General features: G+C 32.5%; 1 protein-coding gene across 3 annotated transcripts in view; it reads right to left on the bottom strand.

Annotated features, from left to right (window-relative positions):
* The window catches only part of LOC149790225 (uncharacterized), a 190,991-nt gene that overhangs the window by 48,317 nt on the left and 130,055 nt on the right, over positions 1 to 12,619 (bottom strand). For all 3 annotated transcript variants that reach the window (XM_089972247.1, XM_089972246.1, XM_089972248.1), the window contains one exon: positions 7,843 to 7,997. In XM_089972247.1, the coding sequence (XP_089828373.1) occupies positions 7,843 to 7,997 (155 nt within the window). The remainder of the gene's footprint in view (positions 1 to 7,842; positions 7,998 to 12,619) is intronic.

Here is a 12,619-nt window from a genome sequence, read left to right as displayed (position 1 = left end):
TATATAACTTACCACAAAAGGGATATTCTTTTTTATTCTCATTTCAAAAGTGACACCAATATTGACACGATGCTTTTATTTTGAAATAACTGGAGCTTTTTGACGCTTTACAGCACTGAATAAATCGTATTCGCATAAGCGGGACTAAATTGATTGCATAAGCATGTAATGTTCCTGATATTATCTCTATCTGATTTACCGTATCTCTGATTTACTGATTTACCGTATCTGTATCTGATTTACCGTATCTCTGATTTACCGTATCTCTATCTGATTTACAATCTGATTTACCGTATCTCTATCTGATTTACTATCTGATTTACCGTATCTCTGATTTACTATCTGATTTACCGTATCTCTGATTTACTATCTGATTTACCGTATCTCTGATTTACTATCTAATTTACCGTATCTATATCTGATTTACAGTACGCCAGGGATGATGCCACATATGCATACAATGCGTGTCTTCATACCCATATAATGGTTGTGCTCATATACATACAGTGATTGTCCTGATATGCATGGACTGCTTGTCATCACATACATGCAATGCTTGTCATCATATACATAGACTGTCCTCATCTATACAATGATCCTACTCATATACATAGACTGCCTGTCCTCATATACTTGCATGCAATGCTTGTCCTCATATGCATAGACTGCCTGTCCTCATATACTTGCATGCAATGCTTGTCCTCATATACATAGACTGCCTGTCCTCATATACTTGCATGCAATGCTTGTCCTCATATACATAGACTGCCTGTCCTCATATACTTGCATGCAATGCTTGTCCTCATATGCATAGACTGCCTGTCCTCATATACTTGCATGCAATGCTTGTCCTCATATACATAGACTGTCTGTCCTCATATACACAATGCTTGTCATCATATAGGTACAATGCTTGTCCTCATACACATACTACAATTGTCCTCACATAAATGTAATGATTGTTCTCATATACATATACTGCCTGTCCTCATATACATACAGTGATTGTTCTCATATACATACAATGCTTGTTCTCATATACATACAATGATTGTCCTCATATACATATAATAATTGTCTTCATATATATACGATGACTGTCCTCGTATACATAGACTGCCTACATACAATGCTTGTCCTCATATATATATAGACTGTCCTTATATACACTTAATGCTTGTCCTCGTATATACAGACTGCTTGTCCTCATACATACACTGTTTGTCCACATATCCATACAATGCTTGTCCTCATATCCATATAATGCTTATCTTCATGTACATAGATTACTTGCCCTTATATATATAGATCCTCATATATATAGACTGCTTTCCCTCATATACATACAATAGTTTTATTCATATGCATACATGGGTACTTTTAAAACCTTTTTGTTTCTTGTTTTACGCTATGTATCTCAGAAATTTCTGACCTGAGTAAATACATTTCTTGTTTATTGGTACGTTTATTCTGTTCCTCAAAATCTCCATCTGTTTCTTGAATAATGCGTTATTTATTACTTTCATGACGTCTTCCTCTACATCATTGTTAACTTTTTAGCATCAGGATTGTATTTGGTTAAATGTACGATCTGATCCACTGATTTGGTTCAAACAATATAGTTTTGTGTATAATTGTTTAGTTTTAAATCCAACTGTACATGAATTCATGAAGGTGAATGGCTTTCCTAAAATATTAAGGTGCCAAACCTCTTCGATATGTAACTTTCCCTGTAAACATTTCATCACTGAAATTTAGGACAGCTGGTTTGTTGGCTGGTCTAAAGCCATCTATAATCATGGAGGTCTCTCTCACTTATGTTTGCCTTCTTTCATCAGCCCATCAATTATGAAACCAATACGGATTTGCATGTTTCGTTGTTGTTCGGTATATTGGTCCTAATTTCATCACCTGCGAACTCTACAGGTCTTGTACACTTTGGACTTAAGTTCGTCCTTTGAGAACTGTACAGTTCTTGCAACTTTCGGTCTTACTTTATCCACTGTGAACTGTACAGGTCTTGAAATTATCGGTGTTACTTTATCCACTGTGAACTGTACAGGTCTTGAAATTATCGGTCTTACTGTATCCACTGTGAACTGTACAGGTCTTGAAATTATCGGTCTTACTTTGTCCATTGCGAACTGAATAAATCTTGCATATTTCGGTCTTACCTTTTTAGTTTTGCAATCTTAACCCAAACATTAAAAATGAACTTGAAAATGACATGTTCTTATGTTAATTATTGGAATATATCTGCTGAATTGATTATTACTTACTCTGTTTCTGGGGCGGGTTTCTTCAATAAGTCAAACCATCACTGTTATGTATATCTATATTTCTTTTAACTCATGATACATGATTTTATCTAATTTTTATAAATTGTATTCATGGCTGTAAATTCTACAGAATATACTTAGTTGAATTTTACATTAGTGATCGAAGTCTGTTAAGAGCATAATATCACACAGGATCTATAAATAGATGTTTTCGTATTCTTTGACAATTAATAATAAATAATTTTAATGATAAGACTTACTGAGTTAATTTATGCGGTTTTGACGTTTTTGGAAGAATTCAGTAACATATCATTGGTCCGGCTAAGTCACATAAATAGATTAGTTTCACGCATCGCGTGGGGTCTATTGCGAAATATAGTCGCACTGATTTTGTAGTCATTCACAATTCTTGTGATCCTATTATAAGTCTGCAGATATGTTTTATGTTGTATTTAAACATTATTCGAGAGGAAAAATATTTGTTTTTACTATTCAGTGGAAACAGAAAGTGCTCATTATTATGACTAAAATATTGTTCTGAGAACTGTTATAATTTATTCGATGGAATTCAGGACAACTTCAAGGTTCTTAGAGGACCAGTGCATTTCCTGTTTTGAAATTTAAACGGAACTTTTCGTTAATGTAGGACTTTCATGGACCTTTATAAGGATTAGTTTGAATTCGCTTCATAATACTTTACGTTCTCTCACATGTTCATTTATAACTTTGATAATTAAATTATTTGTTTAATTGTAACAAAACTTGTTGGTTCTGTGTTTTCTTCTTACTTAGTTTATGACAATATGGTCGTAGCACTAGCTTTACATTTACAAAAATAAAAAATTGTCCATTTTTAATTATAATGATGTAAGCTAGATATAGATCAAACCCGTTTACAGATTGCACAACTTTGTGCTACCGGCATAAATGTGTTCTCATTCATATAATTGCTTAATAAGGTCTTCAGTTACGAGTCTGTTTAAATTCTGTCTATCCATGTATGCCAATTCTATTCTAGTTTCAGCGCGTAGTATAGGAGTGTAATTTGGTTTCTCACTTGTTTCGGTATTGGTTCTTCATTTTGATTATTTAAGAACGGTTATCCAATTTTGCATTGAACTAGTTGATATGTACAATTGCGCAACCATGTACGAGTTAAGTATTTGCATCATTATTTTTGTCGAAAGGATGGTATGATAACTTTTATGATTTCTTATATGTGCTAGGACGTAATCACAAGTCAGTATCAAGTTATGGTTTAACTTCTGTGCCACCTCACCCGATAAAAAATGTCTTCACTTTTACTTAGTTTTTCGACACTGACCTATTCATCAGAAACTACGTGCTTCAGATCAAGAAACTAATGCACGCCAGGTAATAAAACTACTCGTGTATATTGTCTTAAAGAATGTGTTATGTTTAAGAAAGTCTATTAATATATTTTTCTGGCTCTAGCTTTTTAGCATATTTTGTCTTACATACGTTTTACGGAACTTTGGACATTTGACCTTTTTTGACGTTTCATCTTGCAAGAAAAAATATTCACATGCGTGTGCGGGACTTATCTTCCTGACGATTATTGGAACCTTGATATATTTAGAACCATCTTTAGATCTTCTGATTTTATTTCGAAAGACTACATATCTACATTTAAAGGGAAAGGTTAGCTTCCTAGATGTTTTTCCATTTTCACCTTTGATATGTCTGAATGAACATTTCATCGGCGCTATATAACCAGGATTGTTCTGACACACCGTCTGTCCAAATATGTTAATCCATACATAGAAATAAACATAAATATTTAATTACCCGTAAAATACTGACAGACTATATTTTATCATTATTCATTAAACCAGTTAGATTTCACATAGCGCAATATTGGGCGACGTAATGAATTACGTAACTGAAATATGGATTCATCTAAAGATATGTATCGACTTATACATTTGTTTTCTAGAAAACTATTGCTTTATTCAAATTCCTCTATGAGAAAGTTATGTCAATATATTCGCTACTATAGCTTTAGCATTAAGCATATGACTTATTTGCCCGATGACTTATTTGCCCGATGACTTATTTGCCCGAAACACGAGAATTTGATATCGATTAATGTACCTGAGAACTGGGTCATATGTTATTATATGTTCTACATACCGAAAGGGACAATCTAATCGGGAATCACTAGAAGAGTAGTTGAAATTCATATATTTTTTATTATTGCATATTGTGACTTACTTGCTCGGCGGAAAGAAATGTTCAATTGTGCATTTCATAAGATAATTATGATTCATGTATTTAAATAATAACAATAACGAAGAAACATCGTAAATAAAGTAAAATGTTTCATGAACTTTCAAAAATAAAAGAGGACGTCTTTGTTTCTGACAATACATATCCATACTCTTATAATTATATATCCCAACATGACGTTTGTACTTTTAGCTAAGAGGTTCGTGTTGGCTGCATATGTGATGGTGGGAGAGGAGTGAAGTATTAAATAGGTTTATAAAATTATACATGTGGTACATAAAATGATACATGTAACTGAATTTATTTAAAATAACGCTATATATGCAATACGTCATATGATTCGTGTAAGTGAATCAGAAAATTATATATGCAATACGTCATATCATTCGTGTAAGTGAATCAGAAAATTATAATTTGCAATACGTTATATGGTTCGTGTAAATGAATCAGAAAACTATATATGCAATACGTCCTATGATTTGTGTAAGTGAATCAGAAAATTATAATTTGCAATACGTTATATGGTTCGTGTAAGTGAATCGGAAAATTATATATGCAATACGTCCTATGTTTTGTGTAAGTGAATCAGAAAATTATATATGCAATACGTTATATGGTTCGTGTAAGTGAATCAGAAAATTATATATGCAATACATCCTATGTTTTGTGTAAGTGAATCAGAAAATTATATATGCAATACGTCATATGATTCGTGTAAGCGAATCAGAAAATTATATATGCAATACGTCATATGATTTGTGTAAGTGAATCAGAAAATTATAATTTGCAATACGTTATATGGTTCGTGTAAGTGAATCGGAAAATTATATATGCAATACGTCATATGATTCGTGTAAGTGAACCAGAAAATTATATATGCAATACGTCATATGATTCGTGTAAGTGAATCAGAAAATTATATATGCAATACGTCATATGGTTCGTGTAAGTGAATCAGAACATTATATTTGCAATACGTCATATGATTCGTGTAAGTGAATCAGAAAATTATATTTGCAATACGTCATATGATTCGTGTAAGTGAATCAGAAAATTATATATGCAATACGTCATATGGTTCGTGTAAGTGAATCAGAAAATTATATATGCAATACGTCATATGGTTCGTGTAAGTGAATCAGAACATTATATTTGCAATACGTCATATGATTCGTGTAAGTGAATCAGAAAATTATATTTGCAATACGTCATATGATTCGTGTAAGTGAATCAGAAAATTATATATGCAATACGTCATATGGTTCGTGTAAGTGAATCAGAACATTATGTTTGCAATACGTCATATGATTCGTGTAAGTGTATCAGAAAATTATATTTGCAATACGTCATATGATTTGTGTAAGTAAATCAGAAAATTATATATGCAATACGTTTTATGATTTGTGTAAGTGAATCAGAAAACTCTATATTTGCAGTACGTCAGATACTATATGCAAATGAATGTGTAAACTCCATATGCAATTCCTCATATGATACATTATACTAAATATGAAAACTATTTATGCAGTAAGTCTTACGAAGCATATAAATGAATTGAAAAGCGCTATATTAGTCATAGGAAAAAATAACGTCATGTAAAAGCTCTATATGCAACACGTCGTTTGATAGATGTAACTGAATGCAAATGCTTTAAGTAGGTCATGTGATAGATGTAAATGAATGCAAATGCTTTAAGTAGGTCATGTGACAGTTGTAACTGAAATAAAATGCTTTGTGTACGTCATATGATAGATGGACCTGAATGCAAATGCTTTGTGTACGTCATGTGATAGATGTAACTGAATGAAAATGCTTTGTGTACGTTATGTGATAGATGGAACTGAATGTAAATGCTTTGTGTACGTCATATGATAGATGGAACTGAATGCAAATGCTTTTTCTACGTCATATGATAGATGTAACTGAATGAAAATGCTTTGTGTACGTCATGTGATCAATGGAACTGAATGCAAATACTTTGTGTACGTCATATGATAGATGGAACTGAATGCAAATGCTTTGTGTACGTCATATGATAGATGGAACTGAATGCAAATGATTTGTGTACGTCATATGATAGATGGAACTGAATGCAAATGCTTTGTGTACGTCATGTGATAGATGGAACTGAATGCAAATGCTTTGTGTACGTCATATGATAGATGGAACTGAATGCAAATAATTTGTGTACGTCATATGATAGATGGAACTGAATGCAAATGCTTTGTGTACGTCATGTGATAGATGGAACTGAATGCAAATGATTTGTGTACGTCATATGATAGATGGAACTGAATGCAAATGCTTTGTGTACGTCATATGATATATGTAACTGAATGAAAATGCTTTGTGTACGTCATATGATATATGTAACTGAATGAAAATGCTTTGTGTACGTCATATGATAGATGGAACTGAATGAACATGTTTTGTGTACGTCATATGATAGATGGAACTGAATGCAAATGCTTTAAGTACGTCATGTGATAGATGTAACTGAATGCAAATGCTTTATATACGTCATCTGATAAATGTAACTGAATGTGAAATCCCTAAATACGTTATGTGAGACTAGTGACTGAATTTGAAAAATTCTATATTGAACAAGTCATATGATATGAAAATGAATTGGAAACCTCTATATACATCACATGATACATGTAACTGAATGAGAAAGTTATATATGTCATATAATACCTGTAACTGAATGTGAAAACACCATATGCAATACGTCATATGATACGTGTCACTGACTGTGAAAACTATGAAACATGTCCTATGACACGTGTAAGTGAATGTGAACATTATTTATGCAATACGTTATATGATACATGTTACTGAAACCCATGCAACACGTCATATGATACGAATTACTGAAATCCATGCAACACGTCATATGATACGTGTTACTTAAACCCATGCAACACGTCATATGATGCCTGTTAATGAAACTCACGCAACACGTCATATGATGCCTGTTAATGAAACCCATGCAACACGTCATATGATACAAATTACTGAAACCCATGCAACACGTCATATGATGCGTGTTATTGAAACTCATGCAACACGTGATATTATGCCATTTAGTGAAACCCATGCAACACGTTATATGATACGTGTTACTGAAACCCATGCAACACGTCATATTATGTCTGTTACTGAAACCCATGCAACACGTCATATGATACGTATTACTGAAACCCATGCAACAAATCATATGATACGTGTTACTGAAACTCATGCAACACGTCATATGATGCGTGAAACTGAATGTGAAAACTTTAACTTGCAGTAAATAGGTTCAACTTACTGGAATGTCAGTTTTGGAATATCCGGCTTTGTCAAGAACTCCGCTATCGTCTTTGGACTTTGGACAGGGGAGATGACTCTGTCCACACTGTGCAGTATACCATTAGAAGCTTCAGGATTAGTGGCGGTGATACGAACTCCATTAACTGTACAGATCTATAACAGGCAAGATGCAAATTAAATTTCATCTGCATTCTTCTGCAAAGTTTCAAAGTCTTCATCTGTATTAAATTCAAGCAAATCAATTATATCTAAGTCCATTTCGAAAAAAACACCAGTGTCACACTGTAGCAGAGAAAGACGAAGTTTCAATCGTATTTTGAACGTGTTAGAAACCATACTAACACATTTATTGTGGTCACAGCATATAAATGAAACGCATACACATATTTTGTGAATGGTACACAATATCTTTTTTGCAAATACCATGGAGAATCTAATTATTAGGAACTAATAACAATACAGAAAATGTTTCATTTGGGCAATAAATGAAGCAGGAAACTGTGTAATGCAAACCGTGTGTACATGCTAGGCTAAACCGGTCGTTTGATATAACAACGCTGCTTTTCAAATGTAACTTTCATAACGTTATTTTCAAACACACTGATGTGAATTTATTATATGTTTTGTTCTGCACTGCTCTCTCGTATCAAGCACATTTTGTAATATTTCACTGGAACTGCTGTGCCAAGGGAATGGTATATTTCATTGGAAGCATCAACCTGATATGTCAAAGGACTGCTAGATTTCGTTAGAGCCATCGAACTGCTGTGTCAATGGAATGCTTGATTTCATTGGAACCATCAAGTTACTCTGCCAAGGGAATGGCAGATTTCATTGGAGCCATCAAGCTACTGTGCAAAGGAAATGGTAGATTTCACTGGAATCATAATGTTTAGTGACAAGTGTTACTAATATAGGTCTAAACCGATGCAACTGAAAAAAAGAGAAAACAAACTTAGCAAGCTCAGCAATTGAGTTATTTCCCTAGAATACAAGAAAACTAAATCACCACAAAACTGCGAATTCAATTCCATGTAATTCTAAATATCCAATCACAAGTCCAATGGTATAAAATGTACTAATGCACAGTCTTGAATGTACAAATATAACTAAAGAATTGAATGTACTGATGTACCAATCGACCAACATGTTCTGGTTTGCCACAATGATGAAATCCAATAAGCCTTTAAATCAATTCTCAAAAAACCAAAAGTAATGATTTAGTTTAAAACGATCAATGAGCACTTTGTAATTCCAATGAATAACTTTAGCAAATGATTCCTCTCAAAATTATATCTAAACATAACTAGAAACTATGATCATAGATTCCCAAAGACTGATATTAAACAGAAATTAAGGCTTCGGTTGCATAATCTTTTATATACATATTTCACCCAGGCCTTGAACTCAAATCGAAATAAACATATTATTTACTACTTATAAACATGACTTATATCAGGTAAACGAAACATGACATTAGGTAGACAAAATTTCTACCAAACATTTTTAACAAAAGTCAAGCACAAAGTATAAATTAAACATGTATAGCAAAAAAGGATGGCAGATTTCTTTGGAATCATAATGTGTTGTGACAAAAGCCATCAAAGGGTTCTTCCAAGGTACTTCCAAGTGTTGATAACACAGCAAAATAAAGCATAATTAAACATCTAAGCATATAATCATTTATTACAACTCGTAACAAATAGTATGAAAACATTTTATTTAATGGAACATTTGGAAAACATTTTCCCCACTGGTAGATTTCAATGCACAAAAGGATAAATGGAATTTAACATCTATAATACATTTATCAGACAATGATGAGAACACAGGATATCATCTTGGATCCTGAGGTCTCCCAGATATATATATATATATATATATATATATATATATATATATATATATATATATATATATATATATATATATATATATATATATATATATATATATATATATATATATATATATATATATATTCCATTTTCTACATTGTCTAACATTGTATGCATTCGTTTACAATATTGAATAATTGTATTATCCATCCCCTAACATTTTAAGCATTCTTTATGGTGTTGGATAACTTCATAACCCATTGTTTAACAATGTAAGTATTCTTTATGCTTTTGGGTATCTTTCTAATATATTATCTTAACACTACATGCATCCGTTATCGTTGTTGGATAACTTTATTATCCATTCCCTGCTATTATGAGCGTTTGCTATGGTCTTAGATAATTGTATAACCCATTCGCTAAAATTGTGTGCATTCGTTTTGGTGTTGGATAACTTTCGGAACGATGGTAAAGCCCCTCAGCGTCATCTAATTTCATAGTGTGCTAATTTATATCTTAGATTATTTTATGTACGCTTCTCAAATGAAAGCAACGCTAGTGTGAGTGTATGGACTTCAGGAAGACTTTGAATGATGTTGACATCATGTTTCAGCACACATTTAATACTGTTGACAATGTGTTTTAACACACATTCAATACTGTTGACAATGTGTTCTAACACACACTTAATACTGTTGACCATGGGTTCTAGCACACATTTAATACTGTTGACAATGGGTTCTAGCACACATTTAATACTGTTGACAATGGGTTCTAGCACACATTTAATACTGTTGAGAATGGGTTCTAGTACACATTTAATACTGTTGATAACGTGTTCTAACACATATTTAACACTGTTGACAATGTGTTCTAGCACATATTTATTCCTGTTGACAATGTCTTCTAGTACACATTTAATACTGTTGATAACGTGTTCTAACACACATTTAATACTGTTGACAATGTGTTCTAACACATTTTTAACACTGTTGGCAATGTGTTCTAGCACACATTTATTACTGTTGACAATGTGTTCTAACACACATTTAATACTGTTGACAATGTGTTCTAACACATATTTAACAATGTTGACAATGTGTTTATACACACATTTAATAATGTTGACAATGGGTTCTAGCACATATTTAATACCTTTGACAATGGGTTCTAGCACACATTTAATACTGTTTATAATGTGTTCTAACACATATTTAATAATGTTGACAATGTGTTCTAGCACACATTTAATACCTTTGACAATGGGTTCTAGCACACATTTAATACTGTTTATAATGTGTTCTAACACATATTTAACACTGTTGACAATGTGTTCTAGCACAGATTTAATACAGTTGACAATAGGTTCTAGCACACATTTAATACTGTTGATAACGTGTTCTAACACATATTTAATAATGTTGACAATGTGTTCTGACACTTATTTAACACTGTTTACAATGTGTTCTAGCACACATTTAATACTGTTGACAATGGGTTCTAGCACACATTTAATACTGTTGATAACGTGTTCTAACACATATTTAATAATGTTGACAATGTGTTCTGACACTTATTTAACACTGTTTACAATGTGTTCTAGCACACATTTAATACTGTTGACAATGGGTTCTAGCACACATTTAATACTGTTGATAACGTGTTCTAACACATATTTGATAATGTTGACAATGTGTTCTAGCACACATTTAATACTTTTGACAATGGGTTCTAGCACGCATTTAATACTGTTTATAATGTGTTCTAACACATATTTAATACTGTTGACAATGTGTTCTAGCACAGATTTAATACTGTTGACAATGGGTTCTAGTACACATTAATACTGTTGATAACGTGTTCTAACACATATTTAATAATGTTGACAATGTGTTCTAACACTTATTTAACACTGTTTACAATGTGTTCTAGCACACATTTAATACTGTTGACAATGGGTTCTAGTACACATTTAATACGGTTTAATACGGTTGACAATGTGTTTCAACACACTTAATGCTGTTGACTATTTGTTTTAGCACACAATGAATACTGTTGACAATGTGTTCATGCACACATTTAATAATGTTGACAATGTGTTCTAGCACACATTTAATACTTTTGACAATGGGTTCTAGCACACATTTAATACTGTTGACAATGGGTTCTAGCACACATTTAATACTGTTGATAACGTGTTCTAACACATATTTAATAATGTTGACAATGTGTTCTAACACATATTTAACACTGTTGACAATGTGTTCTAGCACACATTTATTACTTTTGACAATGTGCTCTAACACATCTTTAACAATGTTGACAGTGTGTTCTAGCACACATTTAATAATGTTGACAATATGTTCTAGTACACATTTGATACTGTTGACAATGAGTTGTAGCACACATTTAATACTGTTGACAATGGGTTCTAGTACACATTTAATACGGTTGACACATTTAAAGGCTGTTGACAATTTGTTTTAGCACACAATTAATACTGTTGACAATGTGTTCGTACACACATTTAATAATGTTGACAATGTGTTCTAGCACACATTTAGCACTGTTGACACGCCTTGTAGCACGCATTTATTACTGCGGGCAATGTGTTCTCTCACACATTTAATACTGTTGACAGTGTTCCAACACACATTTAATGATGTTGACAATGTGTTATAGCACACATTTATTACTGTTGACAATGCATTCCAGCACACGTTGAATGACGCCAACAGTAAACTCTAACATAAATTAATTACTCTTGACAATGTGTTTGTGCATACTTTTAATGATGTCGATAACGTGTTTTAACAGAAACTTAATACTGTTTTCAGTGCATACCAACATACTTTTAATGATGTCGACAATGTTTTCTAGCATACATTGAATACTGTTGGCAATGTGCTCTAGCAGAGTTTTATTGTTGTTCTAGAA

This window comes from Sinohyriopsis cumingii, chromosome 10 (genome assembly GCF_028554795.1).
Source record: "Sinohyriopsis cumingii isolate HCF-2022 chromosome 10, ASM2855479v2, whole genome shotgun sequence".
In the NCBI taxonomy this organism is placed as follows: domain Eukaryota; kingdom Metazoa; phylum Mollusca; class Bivalvia; order Unionida; family Unionidae; genus Sinohyriopsis; species Sinohyriopsis cumingii.
This window is presented reverse-complemented; position numbering and strand designations above follow the sequence as displayed.